The sequence below is a fragment of the Bubalus bubalis genome, chromosome 7 (genome assembly GCF_019923935.1).
Source record: "Bubalus bubalis isolate 160015118507 breed Murrah chromosome 7, NDDB_SH_1, whole genome shotgun sequence".
In the NCBI taxonomy this organism is placed as follows: Eukaryota; Metazoa; Chordata; class Mammalia; order Artiodactyla; family Bovidae; genus Bubalus; species Bubalus bubalis.
In genome coordinates this window covers 6,613,173-6,636,050 of record NC_059163.1, presented here as the reverse complement: position 1 = coordinate 6,636,050, position 22,878 = coordinate 6,613,173, and the positions used below count along the sequence as shown (strand labels likewise).

Here is a 22,878-nt window from a genome sequence, read left to right as displayed (position 1 = left end):
AGATTTGGAACCGTTTCCTTGGTCTAAAAGGCCTGCATGATCTCCTCTCAATTACTTTTCTGACTTGACTTCTCCCCTCTGCTCCCCTTGTTCTTCGCTTACTTCCTCAAAATCAGCAAGTTCTTTTCTGCCTCAGGGCCTTCGCACTTGCAGGGCCCTCTGCCTGGACCGCACCCCTTCCCAACATCTAGTCTTAGGGAGCCATCTCCTGACCAGCCTTCCTAAGGTGGTCATTGCACCAAAATTCCCCACTGATTCCCTACGCTCCTATCATCACCTGTACTTATTTTGTTAGCTTATTTGCTTGTGTGTGTCCGATCTGCCTCTCTGACCAGAGAGGAACCTCACGAGGGCAGGGACCTTGTAGGGTGGGGAGGCTGATGCTCATCCCATAAGGATGCTGTACGCATGAGACGCAATGGTGTGGATGAACCACTTGGCACACCGTGACTTTCTCAGTGAAACTTCTTTGGTGTGTGTGTGCGCTCAGTCGTGTCCAACCATTTGTGGTCCTGTGGACTGTATAGCCCACCAGGCTTCTCTGTGCATGGGATTCTCCAGGCAAGAATATTGGAGTGGGTTGCCATGCCCTCCTCCAGGGGACCTTCCCTACCCAGGGATGGAACCCCTGTCTCCTGCATCTCTTGCATTCGCATGCAGATTGATTACCGCTAGCACCACCTGGGAGGCTTTGTGCTCTAAACATATATTTGAAATCGAATTATTCATCTTTTACTTTGCTTCCTGTCTTTATCTCACAAAAGCAGAAACTGCCAAGCGATCAGGCAGGCATTCATGAGTGCCTTCATTTCCAAGGATCCCTGCAAAGCGACAAAGGAAGACTACAAACCACTGATGGACCTGGCACCTCCCACTGTGCCTTGTGGCCAGGTAACTGGGGCCAAGTTATGGATTTAAAAACTGAGCATAAAAGCCAAAAGGAAGAGGTCATGATCAGGGTGAGGGAAGAGGAAAATTGGACATTAGGATGTAGGCTTGATTGGCGGGGAGGGAGCTTGTGGGCCTTTGGGAGACCAGGATGTCACTGGGATTCAGGACACCCCGGGGGACAGGAGATGAGAGAGAGGATTGGGGATGTAGAAAGAGGAAAGGAAAGTTGGCCAAATATCAGGCAAAACAAACCTCGCGTACATCCCAACCCAATCCAAACAAAAGTAATCCACCTGATAAAACTCAAAACTCTCCCTAACCTCTGGTGATAGCGATGATGGTAACATCAATGCCTTTTTGAATTTTCTGAGTGTCCTTTTTGCTTATAAAGGACTCTCTGAGCCTTATCCTGTTAGGTTTTCACTGTGAACCTGTGAAATAGGCAGGTTAGGCACCAGTATCTCCATTTAACCAGAAAGAATACCGAGACTTCATGAGTTGGGGGACCAGTGATGACTGAGTTTGATGGTCTTGAGAGTGCCCAGCTTAAATGTACAGGGTTCAAGATTTAGAGCCAGACAGGCCTGAATTTTAATACAGTAATTATACTGGAAAAGGTCTGTAATGGAGTGCATCGTTTCCTTTTAAAAAACTTTATTTATCTTAATTTTAGGATAATTACTTTACAGTATTGTGGTGGTTTGTGCCATAAATCAATATGAATCAGTCATAGGTATACATGTGTCCCCTCCATCGTAAACCCCCCACACCCATGGAGTGCATCTTTTCTACAATCGGCGTTTAAGGTGAAAATTCAGTGTGCCCCAAATCATCTTCATGTAGCCCTGAAGCCTTAAAGCCACAAATTACAGCGTCTCCTCCCATTGTTAGAGCTGCGGTCACTGTGGCACTCTGGTTGGCACAACATGCACAAGGCCTTTCACAGAGGAGCTGCTCGTAGATTACCACCCAGGAGACGCTGGCTGAATTAGTGATGGGACCACTGCCAGGGACAAGCACTTAGCCTGTATTGTCTCATTTCGTCTCAGCGTCTCAGAGCTTCCTTGCCATCATTATCGATGGTGGCTAAGAGGTCAAGAATCCACCTGCCAATGCAGGAGAGGTGAGAGACCAGGGTCTCAGTGCAGGAGACGTAAGAGACCAAGGTCTGATCCCTGGGTTGGGAAGACCCCCTGGAGGAAGACATGGCAAGTGTTGGTCACTCAGTCATGTCTAATTCTTTGTGACCCCATGGACTGTAGCCCTCCAGGCTCCTCTGTCCATGGGATTCTTCAGGCAAGAATACAGGAGTGGGTTGCCATTCCCTTCTCCAGGGATCTCCCTTGACCCAGGGATTGAACCCGGATCTCCTGCATCGTAGGTGCACGTGTTACCATCTGAGCCACCAAGGAAGCCCCTAAGGCATGGCTGCCCACTCCAGTGTTCTTGCCTGGAGAATCCCATGGACAGAGGAGGCTGGTGCACTACAGTCCATGGGGTCACAAAAAGTCAGATATGACTGAAGCGACTAAGCGCACACACACCATTTTACCTATGGGGAATGCGAGGCTTAGAGATTCTTTAGTCGCCGGAGGTCAGAGAGCTAGTGAGCAGTGATGCTGGGTTTTATAAAGGCAGCGAGACTCCAGGGCCTGGCTGCAAAGTGCACCCTCCACTGCCTCCTACTGAGAACAAACAGATCCATGGAACAGAAGAAGGTTCTGACACTGGACTTTACAAGTGTCCCTGACAGAGTTCACTGTGTCCTTTTCCTTTGTTTGTAAGGGGCTAGGAGAGATCTGAGGGGGAAAGCGGGGATTGTAGAGCTCTTTAAGAACCAACGAGCACTTCTCCCAGAAAATGGCATGTAGAAAAAATTGTTTTGCCAAGAACTTTAGGAATTTGGAACTTCTTAATGCCTTCCCCAGATGTGTTTGGAGCTTTAAAAATTCTAAGATTTTTAAAACTTTTTTATTTATTTAACTTTGGCTGAACTTTTAAATTTATTTTATTTATTTAATTTTGGGTCTTTGTTGCTGAGCTCAGGCTTTTCTCTAGTGCAGTGACTTTTCTTGTTGCAGAGCAGGGAGTCTGGGAGGTGCGGGCTTTAGTAGTCGTGATTCACGGGCTTCATTGTCCCTCGACGTGTGGGATCTTCCCACATGGGGGATCAGACCTGTGTCCCCGGTGTTGGCAGGCAGTTTCTTAACCAGCAGGGAAGTCCTATTATAAGATACCGATTAGTGGCTTTCAGGCTTTTTTCCTGCAGTCCAGAAAAACCACTTCACTTTACATTGTGACCTAGAGAACACACACACATGTACAAGCACACACGCATACATATGCACACTCTCACTCACACACAGAAATTGATGATGCCCGCCGTCCTTATACAGGTGATTTATGTGATGTTTCCTATGTTTCCTTTAATTTAAAAAAGATGCAGATTTGGTGTTTTTATTCAACTTAGTAAGTTGATCTCAATAATAGATTGTGTTTATTTTTTCCTAGCATGTCTTCTGGAGCAAAACGAAGGAGCTGGCTCATCAATACGCGAAAAAGTGGCACCTGATGACCCTGGAGGACACGCTGCTGGGTTACCTTGCGGACAACCTCAGCTGGTGTGGAGAGCCAGGCTCTTCTGGTGAGATCTGGGGCCGCGTGGGGTGGCCCCGGGGAAGTGCAGGGCGCAGGAGCCTGGTGCTCTGTGAGTGCTCCTCGGGCCGATGGAAGACAGCATTCTGTAGGCCAGCTCATGTTTTCTAGAAAAAAAAAAAAAAAATGACTTCAGGATTTGGGACTGTCCAAGCTTCCTGATTCTCTCCTTCCTGAGGGAAGGTGTAGCCTGCTTTGGAATGGTTGGTGGTCTGCTTTCTCTAAGGGTGTCATTCAAGACCAAAGAATTCTCTGGCAGGAGGAGCCTCCAAGAGAACCAGGCAGAAGTCCTTGATTTGCAGAACAGCCCCCAGGGGCCACATGCTGGGCTTCTCTGTCTCAGGCTGTGTGCAGCTCTGCCAGAGATGAGAGGTTCCTTTATTTCCTAGAAAGACCAAAAACACCTCCTTGTGGGAAGGTATTTCTGCCGAGAAAGTCTGACTGTGCTTTGACTTCTTTTTCTCCTTCTCTTTTTATTTATAATGTGGCCATTTTTACTTTATATCATTTTATTCTTTTACTTTATATATTTTATTCTTAATATGATTTTATTGCTTTTTACTTACAAAAAAAAAACAAACTTAGTGTGGTGGCTTCTTCAGCCCAGATGTGGGCTATATTCTTACCACTGCTTCCAAATACAAAAAGGATGCACTCTTTTTTAAAAAAAAAAAAAAAGATTTTTATTTATGTATTTATTTTTGGCCGTGCTGGGTCTTTGTTGCTGTGTGGGCTTTTTCTCTCGTTGGGGCACACGGGGGCTACTCTCTGGTTGCCGTGTGTGGGCCTCTCATTGCCATGCCTTCTGCTGTTGCGGTCACAGGCTCCTGGGCACGTGGGCTTCCGTGGTTGGGGTCCATGGGCTCAGTTGCTCCCTGGCATGTGGGATCTTCTTGGATCAGGCATCGACCCATGTCTCCTGCATTGGCGGGTGGATTCTTCACCACTGAGCCACCAGGGAAAAAGTCGGCTTAAAGCTCAACATTCAGAAAACATCGTGGCACCTGGCCCCATCACTTCAAGGGAAATAGATGAGGAAAGAGTGGAAACAGTGTCAGACTTTATTTTTTGGGGCTCCAAAATCACTGCAGATGGTGACTGCAGCCATGAAATTAAAAGACACTTATTCCTTGGAAGAAAAGTTATGACCAACCTCGACAGCATATTAAAAAGCAGAGACATTATTTTGCCAACAAAGGTCTGTCTAGTCAAAGCTATGGTTTTTCCAGTAGTCATGTATGGATGTGAGAGTTGGACTATTAAGAAAGCTGAGCACCAAAGAATTGATGGTTTTGAACTGTGGTGTTGGAGAAGACTCTTGAGAGTCCCTTGGACTGCAAGGTGATCCATCCAGTCCATCCTAAAGGAAATCAGTCCTGAATATTCATTGGAAGGACTGATGTTGAAGCTGAAACTCCAATACTTTGGCCACCTGATGCAGAGAACTGACTCATTTGAAAAGACCTTGATCTGGGAATGATTGAAGGCGAGAGGAGAAGGGGAAGACAGAGGATGAGATGGTTGGATGGCATCACCAACTCAATAGGCATGAGTTTGAGTAAACTCCAGGAGTTGGTGATGGACAGGAAGGCCTGGCGTGCTGCAGTCCATGGGGTCACAAAGAGTCGGACACCACTGAGTGACTGAACTGAACTGACCTGAGCCACGAGGGAAGCTCCTGCAGTTTTTGAAGTTGAAGTATCATTGATTTACAGTGTTCTGCTGGTTTCTGCTGTACAGCAAAGTGACTCATTTAAACTCACATGTGCATTCGTTTCCATTCTGATTGATCCCGGGAGACTGAGTGTGGCCCCCTGTGCTTTACCGTAGGACCTTGTTGTTTGCCTAGCTTTGATTTTGAGGCTCAGCATATTTGCGTATTTAAGGGTAGACATTTCTATTCCTGTTGTTAACTGACAGCTCATATGTAGTAATCCTTTTATTGGGATGTTTATTGCTTTCTTAAAGAAGTTCCATATATGTCAACAGTGATTGCTACTATTTATTGGGACTTACAATAGTCCCAGTCATTGCTCTACGTGCTGTATGAATATTTGCTTATTTAATCCTTCAGGACTCCTGCGATGATCCCATTGTACAGATGAGAAGTCTTCTGAGGCCCAGGGCTGCAGAGTGAGTTGTCAGCTAGTTGAGTGGTAGAGCTGGAGCAGACCCAGGATTACTGGCTGAAGGATCTGTATTCTTAACCACATGATATCCTGCCTGTTTTCTGTCACATATCTATTTTTCTCAGCTTCTGTTTTTCTTTTAATACTGTTTATATTCTGTGTTTTGTCTACAGAAAGGCAGGGAAGTCTGTCAACCCTGTCCCATCTGGCTACTGGGTTGCCTGTTTTGCTGAGGTTTTCCTCAGGCGAGATTGAAGTCTTCTATATTTTCATCTAGTGTTTTTATTTTGTAATTTTCAATTCATTTTTAATCTAGACTTTCCACCCAGAAATATGACCTATAAATATGTCTCCATTTTTTTTTCTTTTTGGCTAACTTCCAGTTTTTGCCATATTTCTTGCTTTCCTTTTAAAATTTCCTTTATTGTAAGTTGGGCTTCCCAGGAGCACTAGTGGTAAAGAGCCCACCTGCTCCAGCTTTTGATGGTCATTCATTTAATCCTTTTAGCTTTTAAATGTGTTTCCTTAAAAGTTTTTAGCTTTTTTTTTTTTTTTTTTCAATTTACCACTTCAATTCTTTCTTAAAGTTAAAGGTATATAAAGGTATATAAACATCCACTTCTCATCTATTTACCATTTAGAGTTCTTTATTACTGCTTTCTTTTCAATTAAATCCCATATAGGTCATTTTATTTTGTCAGCTTCCTTCTTCTTTGGCCTCAGTTTTTACTGATTTTAACCTCTTCCCCTTATTTTGTTTGCTGTCTTTCCATTCCTAAATTTATGTTTTATTGTTCTACAGTCTGGCTTAAATGCTTTTTCCTTATTTTTTGCTGCATTAATTTTGCCTTGTTGGTTTGCTTTATTATGAAAAGGCTGCAGTCCATGGGGTCGCTAAGAGTCGGACACGACTGAAGCGACTTAGCAGCAGCAGCAGCAGCAGTTTCCATTGTAACCTTCTAATTCCTTTTTAAAAAAACTTCTTATTCTGCTTTTTAGGTACTTGATTTCTCTTTATTGTAAAATTTCCCTCCTTTTCTTTTTCCCTATGACTTTAAACTTTCATCTAATGAGCAGGTGGCAAGGGGGAGATATCCTTGTGGGCAGGAGGTATGACAGCTGAGAAACTTCTCTCTGGATGTGGTTGTGAAGATAAAAAAGCTTTATGTTCATGAAACCCTATGAACAGGGGCACAGTTGTAGGACCTTACAAAATGTATGTTCACTTCATTATCATCAACATTTCTGCCTCTATTGGAGATTATTTAAATTTATCTTTCGACTCCACAGTATTTATTTACATCTGTATGTGGAAAAGGTTTTGTTCTCATTTATGTTATTTTGTTTTTAATGCATTTAATTATTATGGAAACCCTCAGGATTACTTCCTCATCCCTGGAAGGTTTCTGATCTAGAGCTTTATTTTCTGTCATTGGCGGTCAAGCCCACATCTGTAGTTACGTTGTTTTCCTGAGGCTGCCGTAATGAGGAACCACATTTTTGTTGTTGTTCAGTCACTAAGTCATGTCCAGCTCTTTGTGTCCCCATGGACTGAAGCACACCAGGCTCCTCTGTCCTCTACTATCTCCCAGAGCTTGCTCAAATCCATGTTCATTGAGCATGTCCGGTGATGCCATCCAACCATCTCATCCTCTGCTGCTCCCTTCTCCTCCTGCCTCCAATCTTTCTAGCATCTGGGTCTTTTCTAATGAGTCAATTCTTCACATCAGGTGGCCAAATTATTTGAGCTTCAGCACCAGTCCTTCCAATGAATATTCAGGACTGATTTTCTTTAGGATTGACTGGTTTGATCTCGCTTCAGTCCAAGGGATTCTCAAGAGTCTTCTCCAGCACCACAGTTCAAAAGCATCAATTCTTCATCATTCAGCCTTCTTTATAGCCCAACTCTCACATCCATACATGACTACTGGAAAAAAACCATAGCTTTGACTAAATAGACCTTTGTCAGCAAAGTAATGTCTCTGCTTTTTAATATGCTGTCTAGGTTTGTCATAGTTTTCCTTCCAAGGAGCTAGAGTCTATTAATTTTATCTTTGCATTTGCTCTCTGCAGTGATTTAGGAACCCAAGAAAATAAAGTCTGTCACTGTTTCCACTTTTCCCCCTTCTATTTGCCATGAAGTGATGGGACCAGATGCCATGATCTTAGTTTTTTGAAAGTTGAGATTCACGCCAGCTTTTTCACTCTCCTCTTTCACCCTCATCTAGAGGCTCTTTAGTTCCTCTTCACTTTCTGCCATTAAGAGTGGTATTATCTGCATGTTTGAGGTTGCTGATATTTCTCCTGGCAGGTGCATCAGTGATAAAGAACCTGCCTGCTAATGTAGGAGATGCAAATTTGATCCTTGGGTCAGGAAGATCCCCTGGAGGAGGGCATGGAAACCCACTCCAGTATTATTGCTGAGAAAATCCCATGGACAGAGGGGCCTGGCAGGCTGCATTTCACAAGTCACAAAGAGTCTGACATAACTGAGCGACTGAGCACACGCACACACACACACACACACACACACACACACAATCTCGATTCCAGCTTGATTCATGCAGCGTTTCTTATGATGTACTCTGAATATAAATTAAATAAGTAGGGTGAAAATATACAGTCCTGTCATACTCCTTCCCCAATTTGGAACCAGTCCATTGTTCCATGTCCGGTTCTAACTGCTGCTTCTTGACCTGCATACAGGTTTCTTAGGAGACAGGTAAGGTGGTCTGATATTCCCATCTTTTTGAGAATTTTCCACAGTTCGGCATGTCCACACAGTCAAAGGCTTTAGCGTAGTCAAGGAAGGAGAAGTAGGTGTTTTTCTGGAACTCCCTTGCTTTCTCTATGATCTAATGAATGTGGCATCAAACAATATAAATTTATTTTCTCACACCTCTAGAGGCTAGAAGTCCTCGATCAAAGTGTCGGCTGGGCCGTGCTCTGTCTGAAGGTTCCAGGGGGAGAGACTCTGATTCTTCCAGCTTCTGGTGTTTGCTGGAAAACCTTGCTCATGGATACATCACTCCACCGTCTGTCTCCATCCGCACTTGGCTGTCTTATTCCTGTGCGTCTCCACAGCATCTTCTCCCTGTGTTTGCCTCTGTAACCAAACCTCCCTTCTCATAAGGACCTCAGCCTTATGGGACTAGGACCCACCCAACCTAGTGGTCTCATTTTAAAAAATTAATTATTTTAATTGAAGTAGCAGTCTCATTGTGACTTGATTACATCTGCAAACACCCTTCAACACATCTTTTGGGGGGTACACGAGTCAACCTATAATGAGAGGGGAGCAGAAAGATGGGTGTTTTTGTAGGGTCTGCTGTGCACATACCTGCAGAGGAGACAGGCGGCTGCTATGTGCCTGACTTCTGGGGCACGAGAAAGGGTTCTGGGGTCTCTCCACACCCCCAGGGCCTGCTTGCTGGTGCAAAGCTGCAGTGACACCATGCCAGACTGTGGCTTCACTCTCATTCTGCCCTCCACTGCCATGCCCAATCAGTCCCCACCTAGTCATTTACCTGGCATTCATCCTTTCCTTCCTGTGTCTGTTACCACTGCCTGAATCCAGCTCAGTAACATCCTCTCCTTTATTGCTGGACAGACTGCTCACCCCTGACCCCTTTAGGTCAGCCTCCATCTGGCCATCCCAATGGGGTTGCTTCTGTCTCGTACCTAAAACCCAAACAGCTCTCTTTGCCTCTAAGATAAAGTCTGAATTCTGTCTTTCATACACCTGATCATCAGTCCAGCCCCTCCCCATCCCTTCTGCTCTGCCAAGATCATTCTAAACCCCACACCTGTGCACTGCTCTCTCCACACGGAGCCCCTTTCTCTAGCTCATCTGTCTGAAGACTCTTATTCATCCTTCAAAACCAAGTTCAACATCACCTTCCCTCCTGCTGCTGCATACCACCCCCAACCCAAATTGACTTTTCTCTGATTTATTTGATTATAGCAGATCACCGGGGCCTCTGAAGGCAGAACTTTTATCTAATTCATCTCTCTGTCTCCAGGACATAATACTCAATAAATGCTTGTGTAGTCAAATGCGTTGGGTAAAGAAAATGTGATATACACACACAAAATGGGATATTATTCAGCCTTTGAAAAAAGAAAGTCCCATAATTTCTGACAATACGATGAAGCTGGAGGGTATTGTGCTAAGTGAAATAAACCAGACAGGAAAAGACAGATATAGCATGGTATCAGTTATAAGGGGAATCGTTAAAAAAAAAAAAAAGGAATTCATAGAAACAGAGACTACATAAGTGGTTTCCAGGGGTTGGAAAGTGGAGGAAATAGCGAAAGAAGGGTAAAATTTTTCATGTATTAGACAGATAAGATCTGAGAATTTAATGTGTAACATGGCACCCGTAATTGTTAACTCTGTATTATATAATAGAAATTTGATGAGACAGTAGGACTTCAAAGAAAGTGAAAGTTGCTCAGTCATGTCCAACTCTTTGTGACCCCATGGACTATACAGTCTGTGGAATTCTCCAGGCCAGAATACTGGAGTGGGTAGCTGTGCCCTTCTCCAGGAGATCTTCTCAATCCAGGAATCGAACCAGGGTTTCCTGCATTGCAGGCAGATTCTTTACCTGCTGAGCCACCACAGAAGCCATCAGTTCAGTTCAGTCGCTCAGTTGTGTCCAACTCTTTGTGACCTCATGAACCACAGCACACCAGGCCTCCCTGTCCATCACCAACTCCCAGAATCCACCCAAACCCATGTCCATTGAGTCTGTGATACCATCTCATCCTCTGCCGTCCCCTTCTCCTCTTGCTCTCAATCTTTCCCAGCATCAGGGTCTTTTCAAATGAGTCAGCTCTTTGCATCAGGTGGCCAAAGTATTGGAGTTTCAGCTTCAACATCAGTCCTTCCAGTGAATACCCAGGACTGATCTCCTTTAGGATGGACTGGTTGGATCTCCTTGCAGTCCAAGGAACTCTCAAGAGTCTTCTTCAACACCACAGTTCAAAAGCATCAATTCTGCACTCAGCTTCTGCCATAAGGACTTCAAAGTTCTCATCCAAAAAAGAAAAAAAGAATGTGAGGTGATGGATGCACTAATTAACCTGATGGGGGAGAATCTTTCCACAATATGTATGCATATCAAATCATTATATATACCATATATATATATATATATATATATATATAATACCCTTTAGGTAGTTTACAATTTTATTTGTCAATTATTTGTTGTTGCAGCTGTTCAGTTGCTAAGTCGTGTCCAACTCTTTGCGACCCAATACACTGCAGCATACCAGGCTTCCCTGTCTTGCACTGTCTCCCAGAGTTTGCTCAAATTCATGTCCATCGAGTCGGTCATGCTGGCTAACCAGCTCATCCTCTGCTATACCTCAATAAAAAGCAATACAAATAAATGTCTGTGTTAAAGCAGGTATCCTTGGTAGAAGTAGGACAGAAGCTCTGTGTTCCTGCATTATGTCTGTGGTTCCTCGCTGACAGCTGAGCCTGTCTAGATGTGGTGTGTGTAGGAAGACTCTGAGGGTATCTGAGCCTAAGGGTGTGGGGATGAAAGCAGTGAGGGAGGAAATGATCTCAAATTCTTCCTGGAACTGGAAATTCTACTGGGAGCTTGTCTCTGTCAGATGAGGTTTTGCTGCAGTTTCCCAGAATGATGACTCAAAGCTTGTCACTGTGCTCCTGTCTGGGGTGTGGAGGGTAAGCTGAGGACTTGGAAGGGATTCAGGGGGCCCTTAGTTAAATTGGGTCGAGAGGCGTCCATTCTCCGCCCTCCGTCTTGGCAGTGATGCCGCAGAAAGTGGCTCCACTGGGATCCGACAGCCCACAAAGAGCAGAGATGAATTACGCCTTTTCTCTCCCACTTTAAGTACTTTTCTGCAAACCATATCTTTTAGATTTGAACATTTGGTCTTGTCCAGACTGGAAGAAAGACTGCAGAACCAACTATTTTTCTGTATTCTGGGAAGTGCTGTCCGAAAGGGTAAGAACCGGGGTGGGATGGGGACAGAATGGGAAGGAGTTTCTAGAGGGAGGGGATATATGTATATTTGTGGCTGGTTCATGTTTTTTGGGCTTCCCTGGTAGCTCAGACGGTTAACTGTCTGCCTGCAATGTGGGAGACCTGGGTTCAATCCCTGGGTCGGGAAGATCCCCTGGAGAAGGAAATGGCAACCCATTCCAGTCCTCTTGCCTAGACAATTCCATGGATGGAGGAGCCTGGTGGGCTACAGTCCATGGGATCGCAGAGTCGGACACGACTGAGCGACTTCACTGGTACTGCATGTTGTGCTGTGTGAAACCCACCCAACATTGTAAAGCAGTTATCCTCCAGTTAAAGATATTAAAATAAAATAATCCACTTTATGAAGAAAAACAAACAAAAGGGTAAGTACCACACAGGAAATTCTAAAATTTGGAGACCAGAGAGCTTAGGAGGTCATCCAGTCAGTGGTTGGTTTTAATTCACTTGGAGAAGGCAGCATCCCAAATCCTTTTAGAAACAGAAGTTTAGGGTTCTTTCCTGAGAAAAATGTTCGTAAGCACGTGCCAAAAGATTTTCACATGTACTCTGTGGCCGTTCATGGAAGGTCTCGGGCTGTAGATGAAGATTCCCTGCTTCTGCCTTTTTTTGGAGCTTTGGCTGCCAGGCGCCTCTGGCTTGGTTGAATCCTCTGATCCAGGTATTGGCCCATTTTAGATTCCTGGAACTGTCTTAATAATATACATTTGCAGACCATTCACTGTGTGCTAGGTGTAGTCCTCAGGGTTTTATGTGGATGAAAATCATGCATCCTCGCAAGAACTCTGTGAAGCAGGCATCTCGAGTATCATATCCATTTTACAGATGACAAAATGGAGGTGCAGGTAAATAAGCATTCCACTAAAGAGACGCAGCAAGTGGCAAACGTGGATGTTTTTTCCAAGGTGTCTGACTCCCGAGCCAGAATTCACGCTGGGAAATACCATCTTCCTCTCTGTCTATATATTTCTGGCCTCACTCTAAGCTGCTTTTGTGCTTATTTTTAAAATACTTTTATTGATTGATTTATTTTTGGCCATTCTGGGTCGTCATTGCTGCACCCAGGCTTTCTCTAGTTGCAGTGTGAGGACTTCTCACTGGTGTGGCTTCTTTTGTTGGGGAGCACAGACTCTGGCCTCAGGGGCTTCAGAAGTTGTGGTGCATGGGTTTCATTGCTCTACAGCATGTGGGAGCTTCCCAGACCAGGGATAGAACCTGTGTCCCCTACACTTGTAGGCAGATTATTAACCACTGGACCACCACGGCAGCCCTGTCCTGGCCTTTCTGTGTGCACCTGCCTCAATCCCTACCAGGCGAAATCCTATTCATCCTCTAGCACTTGGTTCTGGTCCTCCTCTGTTGCACCTTTGCTGGTTCCTCGCTGCTCTCCATCACAGGGTGTTTGGGCATCTTGCTCTCCTTCCCTGTTCTCCGTCCATGGACTTTCCTTGGGCGCCCACTCTGGACAGTGCCCTGGCTGCAAGGCTCCAGCGCCGTGGAGGTGGGTGGGATGGCCAGGCTCACAACTCTTAGTCCCAGGGTCTAAACCCACGTTAAACTCATCATCACAATGCCCTAGAGCTGGATAATGTGAGAAGAGGATGCAGAGATAGTCCCAGGGGTCTGGGTGGGCCTCCTGGAAGAAATAGTAGATTGCATAGTATTTTAATTTTGTACTAGATAGCCGATTAACAAACAATGTTGTCACAGTTTCAGGTGAACAGTGAAGGGACTCAGCCATGCATATACATGTATCCATTCTCCCCTCCCTAGATCACATACTTTTGTTCATCTTATTTTCTCCAGCATCTAGCGAAGATTCCAGCTGAATCTTTGTTGCATGAAGAACTAAAACCCCATGTTCAAAAATATCCACTCGTTCATTCATTCTCCATTCCTCAGTATGCCCATGCATCCTTCAGGGCCACCGTCTGTCACAGTTTCTTTCTCCTTGGCATTTTCTGTTGTCTTTCTTCCTTTCTTACTGCTGAAGGGTCTGCTTCCACTGAAAAAGAGGTATGGTGTCTACAGTGCGTGGTGTTAGGAAAGCAGTGTTACCGTCCTTCTCTGGCAATGATGCTGTTCTTACTCATCTGGACTTCTGCCTTCTGAACTGCCAACTTAGCAGCGATGAAGCTGAACTTCATTGTCCAGACACAGATTGGAACAATGGCTTCCAGAAGTCCAGAGGGAAGCATATGCCCTCCAGTAATTTGGGGTAAATGTTACTTAGACCTCACCTGTCTGAGGTAGAACCCTATGGGCAGCTGCTCTTTCACCAGCTAATGTTAAGAGCTGTTGGGGATGGACCTGCTGGGGACAGGCGTTAAGTCTGCAAGCTGAGGAATGGTGTTTCTGTTTTTAAGTTTGCAGAAAGTGCCTGTAAAAGAAAAACAGCCCGGGTGGTGCTCAATGGATCATTGGAGAACGCCTTTGATAGCATGAGGTACTTGTCTCTTTGCCTCTGGTGGGTTAGGGCTAACACAGTCTCCTACTGGCTCTTTCGCCTTTAGAAGAATATACTTTTCATGTCGACCTTCAGGACTGAAGATGTGGGCTACAAAAGGTAAAATGTTGTGTTCTATGGTGAGATTTTTGTCTTTCTAAGTCAACACTTTTGTCCAGTTTCTCCGTTGTTTAAAATTCTCTAAAGGTCCTCACATGGGGTCCAATGCTTCCTCTTAGCTTTTTGAGGCCTGCTCGCTCTCCTGTAGAGCTTCCCAGGTGGCTCAGTGGTGAAGAACCTGCCTGCCACTGCAGGAGACACAGGAGACATGGGTTCGATTCCTGGGTTGGGAAGATCCCCTGGAAGAGGAAATGGCCACCCACTCCAGGATTCTTGCCTGGAGAATCCCATGGACAGAGGAGCCGGGTGAGCTACAGTCCACGGGGCCACAAAGGGTTGGACTCGACTGGCTGAGCATGCCCGCTCTCTCTCTCTCCTAACACCCAGTCCTGCCCATTTCCCTTTGGCTCACCCTGTTTCCCCACATGACCTGTCCCCTCCTTCCTTCTGCCTGTCTAAAGTCTTCTTGTCCACAAACATCTGCCCAGGACTCGTGTCTCCTTCCTGGACAGCATGGACCCCAGTGAACCTGCTGCTGAGAGCAGCAGGAGCTCTGCCATGCCTTTGGCCTGCATTCCATCTTTGCAGGTGGTGTCAGCAGTTTATTGTCATGGTTAAAAGCAGGGACTCCAGAGGTCGTGACATCTTACCTGGGTGACCTTAGTAGGGCCCCCCTAGTCTCTGTGTACCTGAGGAGGTGCTGGTGATGTGAAGATGGACTGGGAGGGTGTATGAAAAATGCTGAGCCACATGCCAGACAGAGGAAGTGCTGGTTGAGTACCTCCTTTCGCCCACACCACTGACTCTGGTCTCACCCTTGCTTTCCTTCGCTGACCCTCTTCTGCACGTACAGGTTCTTCCACATTGCTTTCCTTTCCAGTCTTGCTTCTCCAACCTTTCCCTGGATAAGGCTGATTGAGATGAGGGAACATATATTAATGTGCCCCAGGGGCTTCCCAGGTGGCTCAGCAGTAAAGAATCTGCCTGCCAATGCAGGAGATGTGAGTTTGATCCCTGAGTTGGGAAGATCCCCTGGAGAAGGAAATGGCAACCCGCTCCAGTGTATTCCTCTCCATGGGCAGAGGAGCCTGGTCGGCTACAGTCCATTGGATCACAAGAGCTGGAATAACTGAGTGACTAAAGTGCCACCGCCGGGCACTCCAGATGAACTTTCCTTCTTTCCTCTTTTTTTTTTTTTTTTTTAATATTTATTTGGCTACGTCCTGTCTTAGTTGCAGTTGCCCGCATGGCATGCGGGATCTTAGTTCCCCAACCAAGGTTTGAACCCACATCTCCTGCACTGCAAGCGGATTCTTAACCACTGGACCACCAGAAAAGCCCCCTCTTGTCCTCTGTTAATGTTTGAGTCCACCAGGGAGCCTTTGGCCTCTTGTCTTCTGACCCCAACCTTTCGGGCTTTTGGGTGCAAGTGTGAACAGTCCAGAATTTTGTAATCTGATATTAGGGGCCCAAGTACTTGTAACAGGAGTGGTGGAGCCTAATGAGGAGAGCTTAGGGCTGGGGTCAGAGCAGGACATAGGGGTCTTTCAACGACACGCTTCTCAAACACACTGTGCGTGGGGATCACCTAAGAATTGTTGGGCTGCTGGATCTGATTCAGCAGGTGGTGGTGGGCAGAGATTCTGCGATTCTAATGAGTTCCTTACCTTGGTCTAAGCGAGTGTAAGAGAATTGTATCTTCTTGGAATAGCAAGTGTGTAAAGAATCAGCATCAGTGCACAGATGAAGACCCTTATTTTGAGAATCTTACTTATTTGGGGTGATCCTGAATAAGTAAAGGTGGCTGATGCTGATGCAAATCGTGGGTCACTTCCAAACGGTAGGTTCTAGCCAGTGACAACGTGCCCGATGACTTTTCACAGGGGCTGTAAGTGTTCCAACAATTCAGTCTGGGGTTAACAATGTTCTGTGTCTCTTCTCTCTTAGCACATTTGGACGAGTGGAAGCCTCTAACTTGAGGCCAGAGGTTGAACTAGAGGCTTGGCTGGTACATGACACTGGAAAACCTCCCAGGTATGTGTTACTACTCTGTACTCCTATATATTCTCAGGCTTATTTCAGGAATCAGCCCATGAAAGAATCCACAGTCACAGGGATGAATGCGCTGAGAAAAGACTGGCTCAGGAAATGAATGGGGCCTTACTCTACCTTTACCCCATCCCAACATAGCTCAGCTGGTAAAGAATCTGCTCAGTAGGAGGCCCAGGTTCAATTCCCGGGTTGGGAAGTTCCGCTGGAGAAGGGATAGGCTACCCATTCCAGTATTCTTGGGCTTCCCTGGTGGCTCAGCTGGTAAAGAATCTGCCTGCAATGTGGGAGACCCTGCGAACGTTGGGTTTGATCCCTGGGTTGGGAAGATCCCCTAGAGAAGGGAAAGGCTACCCACTCCAGTATTCTGGCCTGGAGAATTCCATGGACTAAGTCCATGGGGTGGCAAAGAGTCGGACACGACTGAGCGACTTTCACTCACTCAACAGTCTCTTAATTGTATCTCCGTGGTAGGTCTCTACCTAGTTCACACCTTTGACTCTGCTGCAGACCTGTGAGCTCTCTGAAGCTCCCTCCACTTCATGTCTTCATCCGAGGGCCTTGCCCAGGGCCCACCTCCTGGAAGAAACCAAGCGACTCCAAGGAAATGCTTGTGAGCTCTTGTTATTTTAACACTTTCTTTTTTTTTTTTTTTCCTCCAGGGACTCATGCTCTGGCTCCTCTATAAAGAAACTGAAGTCCATCTTAGATGGAAGAAATGTCAAATTTACATGCACGGATAATCTCAGGTAACTGATGCTTTTCCGCCACGTGCAGACGCTCTTCCCTTGGGCCTTGACGGCGGTCTGCCTGGTGACCTTCAGTGAACTCTGCCCCTCTCCCAGCTTAGCCGAGAAGCCATTTCCAGCCAGTGGCCTTCTGATGTTCCCCTGCCCTGGTCCTCGTCCTTCCCCACGCAGCTCTAGCAGTGATTTGCTTCTAAAGGTGACCCAGGTTTGAGGGCATGTTTCCTGCTTTCCCATGTGAGAGGCGTGATCCAGAGCTCCTTTCAGGGGTGTAGAAGCACATTGTGCCAAAAGCAAAGGATTTATAAAAGCCTTGTGACTTGCCATATCTTGCAGGTGAGGTTTCTTTGGTTGGGGTTCAGTTGTAGATGCCTAACACTTTGTGGCTTACACACAGACACAAACAGCTCAGCTCACACCCAGGTCAGCCCCCTGGGTGCCTAGCTCCTCTAGACACCAACACTCAGATCTGCTCAGGGGGGCTTTAAGCAGACACTCACAACAGACAGGAGGCCTGACTTCAAGCCTCCACATTTATTTTCCTTAAAGCCCACCACCCTTTCCAGGCTTCAATCCATCATCTATAACACTGGAATGGACTGGGTGATTTCTAAGGCTTCCTAGCTTGGCCTCCCTGACCCCTGATTTAGAGGGTAGAGGGTAGAGCAGCAGCTGCAGCCATAATCTCCAATCATAAAGATCAAGCTTTATGGTTTTCTAATTTAAAAAATGTAGAATCTTAAAACTGTTTACCCGTAATACATACTCATTGGAGAAAAGTTTAAATTACAGATAGACATATATTTTTATTTTTTTTCCTGGTTTTCAAAAATTTTAGTTATTTGTTTATTTTTGACCGTGCTGGTCTTTGTTGCCATGTGGGCTTGTCTCGAGCTGTGGTGTGCAGGCTTCACACTGCAGTATCTTCTCTTGCTGTGGCTCCCAGGGTGTGCAGGGCTCAGCAGTTGGCAGCATGAGGACTTATTTGCTCCACAGCATGTGGGATCTTCCCAGACCTGGGATCGAACCCATGTCCCCTGCATTGGCAAGTGGATTCTTATCCACTGTACCACCAGGGAAGCCCCAAGTGTATGTTTTTTAAAATCACCTGCGACTCTGTTATCATAACTGAGACCCCTCACTATTTTTAAGATGGGTGGTCAATATTTAACTCCAGGCAGAGATCTATGCCAAAGCATCTTTGGAAATTTTCCTGTATATGACAGATAGATACAGGACAGACAGTTCCCGTAGAATAGATGCAGAGAGAAACATTTTCTCAAAGAATGTCGAAGCTAAAATGCTTCCCATCACTTCCCTGTCACCACCCTTTCCCACAAACCATGTCAGAAAGACAAGGGGGACAGATTCAAGGAACATTCGCTGAAGCCTTTGTCTCTCCAATGACCTGAATTCCCCATCAGTCAGCTGGCTTCTCTCTGGAAACTGCCAGAAAATAACACAAGCTTTCGATAGTGGTTAGGTGGGAAAACAGAACAAAGGAACAACCATAGAAGAGACATGGCAGACATCTGACCAGTCTGAGTTACTCAAAGATCTTTTGCATTGAGAGAATGGAATATGAAAACCCAAGACAAGATTAGGGAATGTAAGTGAGTCATTCACAAAACACTTTTAATCTCTTTTCTTGCATTAACCATTCACCTTTTTTTTTTTTTTTTCATGAAGGGCCCAAACTGTAGGTTCTGGGTAAGCTCACTCATCCTTCACCTTGCAAAAATAATTAAGTATACCTTCCCACCTGGACTTGTGGACTGGCCTGCATAGGAGGCCAGCATCTGTCACTCAAGCATCAGTTCATGCGACCTTAAACTTGGGGACCATATTTGAAATCACTGCTGGTTTGCTCCAACCATGAGGTCATGATATATTCAGCATAACCAGACCCTCAGGGTCCCCTGTTGTATCTAACAGTTTCCTATTGTATCAAACTGTTGTATCTAACAATTTGATGACTTTGCAAGAAACTTGCTTGTCTCTGCTGCTGCTGCTGCTAAGTCGCTTCAGTCGTGTCCGACTCTGTGCGACCCCATAGACGGCAGCCCACCAGGCTCCTCTGTCCCTGGGATTCTCCAAGCAAGAATACTGGAGTAGGTTGCCATTTCTTTCTTCAACGTGTGAAAGTGAAAAGTGAAAGTGAAGTTGCTCAGTCACGTCAGACTCTTAGCAACCCCATGGACTGCAGCCTACCAAGCTCCTCCGTCCATGGGATTTTCCAGGCAAGAGTACTGGAGTGGGGTGCCATTGCTTGTCTCTAGGGGAGCTCAAAGTGAATGTCATGAATATAGATGTCGACTGTAGACTCCTTCCATAGCATTATTTCCTTGAGGCTGAGGATACTTTTCCCACCTAGAATGTATGCATGTGGGTTTTCTGGGTGGTGCTAGTGATAAAGAACCCACCTACCAGTGCAAGAGACATAAGAGATGAGGGTCCAACCGCTGGGTCAGGAAGATCCCCTGGAGTAGGAAATGGCAACCCACTCCAGTATTCTTGCCTGGAATATTCCAGACAAGAATGGACAGAGGAGTCTGGCAGTCTATAAGACACGGGGTCTCAAAGAGTCAGACATGACTGAGTGTGCACACACACACATACACAAGTATTCACGTGGGGGATCCCAGATCACAGTGTTGATGAGGGTGGATGACTCTACTTAGAGCCAATGTGCCCAGCTGGTCACGACAGAGGGCTAGAGATGAGCCTGAGATGGTCCATCCTAGAAGCCCGGGGATGCTGCTAGCTACCTCTAAGGCTCTCTCTCTTTCTTGACTCACATTTAACAAAATCATATTTGACTGCAATTTAAGGAGCCACTTTACCCCCACTAGACAACCCCCTCCACTATGTGCCAGCCACTCCCATTGAACTCCGTTGCTTTGTGATTTGATTTTTATGAAAACGAGAGTCATTCACCTGCTGATACTATAGGAGGTATTCTGTGCAAAAAATTGGGGTCCCCTTGCTGATGGCAACCAGCCCTCTTCTAGAGTCTTTGACCTCTTGCTGCCTGATGCTTTGACCCAACACTTCCTCAAGAAGTTTTTGAAGAAGAGAAAACCAATCCTCAATGGAAAATATGGGGTCTCTCCTCGGTTGCTGCTTCTGCTGTTTCTTGACCATCAGCTGAGGTTCACAGCAGCTATCTATGACATGTGTGAGCCAGACATTTGTTCCTGTCTCCACATATTATCATCAAACATCAGTTATCTATTTCTATGGCTTTGCACATGAAATGAAGCTACATTGGGCCGTAGTTTCAGTCATTCACTCTGGGACTTAACCTTTCTCGGCATTGTCACTGACGCAGAAGGAACTTGTGTGGGTGCTAAGTGGTCCGTGCATACTTTTGCTGTTAACGAAGGGCCTTCTTTCATTGGCGAGTTGACCAAGGGGTGTATCATACTGCCTCTTGACCTTTTTTCTTTTTCATAGCCGTGACCAGTTTCTTTCTCGAAGATTCTGAGGATTCATCTTGCAGATGAGTCAGTCAGCATGGTTGAGCCCTGGCAGTGCAGATCAACACACACGATTCAGGAGACATGCTGGTGGAAAGTTGGGACTTTGAGGGGAAACTTGCATCATAAAATTAACACCAGAGATGGAAACCTTTTCCTCCAGGATCTTAAAATAACTTATGCTATTGACATAGTTTTTATCTTGATCTAATAGTCAAGAAAAATTCAGTTCAGTTCAGTCGCTCAGTCATGTCCGACTCTTTGCGACCCCATGACTCACAGCACACCAATTATTGTATAAAGTTAGAGTAGAAATTTTATATAGTTTTTTATTTTATTTTTCATACAATTCTTTTATATTGCTAATATGTTGGTAACATCCTCTCTGTTGAAGAATGACCTCTCCAAACCTGTTGGCCAGTCAGGAAAAATAAATGCCCAGACTTTTCAGCAAAGGTCACATATCAAAATGAATGACGTTTTTCCAGGATATATTTTTGCATCTTTCCTACAGATAAACTACAGATGCCGTGGTTATGGGTCATGTTACATTCTGTAGGGTGTAAGTTACTCCTGTGCTTGGTGTTTTATCTCTAATCCTTCCAACAGCCCTGTGAGGTTGATATTACTATCCTCCATTTGTTAAATGAGAAGAATAAGTTCAGAAAGTTTATATAATTTCCTAAAAGTCATACATTTAGGTCAAGGTAGAGAATGAATTTGAACTCAACTTGATTTCAAAAATTCATGTGCTTGCCCTTTCTAGGCAGATAATACTAGATTGATAGTCCTTATGTTCTTTTCTAATAAATGTACATGGGATTAAATTGAATACAATAGAATCTGAAACATGATTTTTCTGGATGGCTTCAAAACAGGTACAATTTTTCATCCTCTCCCTTGCTTCTCCTCATCTCCGTGTCTTATGCAGGAGTCAGTTAAAATGTATTTATTTGTTCTTGATGCTGACAGTTTGTTTTTAACTGGAATTTTACTTGATTAGTCTTGCTTGGGAATGATCATTTTTACTACTCTTAAAGAACCAACATTTAACTTTGTTGATTTTCTCATTCTACTTATTTAGGTTTTACTTTTCTCTGTATTATTAGAGATAGAGAGATTCTAATTTCTTTGCATTTCCTTATTCAGCTTCTTAAGATGGAAGTTGAGATCACTGAGTTTGCAGTACTCAAACGCTGTGCATTTTAATACTATAATTTTTCTTCTGAGTGCTGCTTTAGCTGCCTGCTGCTCTTAAAATTTTTGATATGTCTCTTTTCCTCATAATTTAAAAATATTTTCTGATTTAATTGTTATTTCAAAACATGTTACTTAAGTTTTAAACATCTGGATATTTTCTAGTTCTTTGTTGTTCTTGTCAAAACATAAGATGCATTGAGTGGAGAATGAATAAACTCACTTGGAAACCCTTCTGGGAGCCCAGTAGGTTTGTTGAAAACAGCATACATTTTGGAGTCAGACGTTTCTGGGTCCATATTTTGGCATCACTCTGTGCTTTAGAATGAAATACCTGATCTCTCTGAACTTCAGCTTCTTTGTCACTTAAATAAGGATTATAAATGTACCCTCATCAAAGTGTGGTGAAAACTAAAGAAGATGACAGAAAACGACAGTCTGACACAGTGAGTCATATGTAAGAAATCACCAGAACATAGTAGCCTCCCCTCTGCCTGCCCTTCGATTGACAATCCAGTTCCCGTCGGGAGTCCTCATAGCTATAGCCAATGCCATCAGAGCAGGGATTCTTCACCAGCCCATTCTCCACCTTCTCGTGGGATGTGGTCTTGGCTGGACATGAAAATAGATGCAAGGGACCAGTTCTGGTTAAGGTTCAATCTTGCCTCCTGCCTACCTGCAGAATGTCTTCAGAAATAGGTCCCTGCTAATCCACTGGGTAACCCAGCTGTTTTTCTTCTTAAGACTCTGCCTTATTGTTGGGCTAGCTTGCTGAGTTCCGGATCCTTTAATGTACCTTCCTTGTTTACCAGGATACCCCATGAAGTGGCTCCCTGTGTCAGGAAAATTTTGTCCTTAACATCTCCTTTCAGTGATGAAATGGATAGCGTAAAAATCAATTTGTGAGAATCTTCCCCTCAAGAAGACTCATTTGAGTGCTTAAGGTCAAAGCTGGTGGAGACCAAAGAGGAGGCTGGTCCTCAGGTTGTCACACCTGCTGCAGAGTGCCCTGAGGACCCTGGAGGTGGCTGGGGGCTGAGGTGCTATCTGCTCCTTACACCACCTTTGAGTCTCCGTTACCATGATGTTTCATCGGTGACTCCACTCTCTCTGTAATTCTGATTTTGCATCTTTGCCATTGAC

General features: G+C 45.0%; 1 protein-coding gene across 7 annotated transcripts in view; it reads left to right on the top strand.

The window, feature by feature from the left end:
* The window catches only part of CD38 (CD38 molecule), a 53,867-nt gene extending 31,899 nt beyond the window's left edge, over positions 1-21,968 (top strand). For 2 of the 7 annotated variants that reach the window (XM_006054953.4, XM_006054958.4), the window contains exons 2-8: positions 768-891; positions 3,403-3,535; positions 11,574-11,659; positions 14,065-14,144; positions 16,212-16,298; positions 16,976-17,062; positions 17,159-18,742. In XM_006054953.4, coding sequence (XP_006055015.2) covers positions 768-891; positions 3,403-3,535; positions 11,574-11,659; positions 14,065-14,144; positions 16,212-16,298; positions 16,976-17,062; positions 17,159-17,273 — 712 coding nt within the window. In that variant the 3' untranslated portion in view covers positions 17,274-18,742. The other 5 variants (XM_006054952.4, XM_006054957.4, XM_006054954.4 and 2 more) reach the window with 4 other exon arrangements.
* Positions 21,969-22,878: the final 910 nt, after the last annotated feature.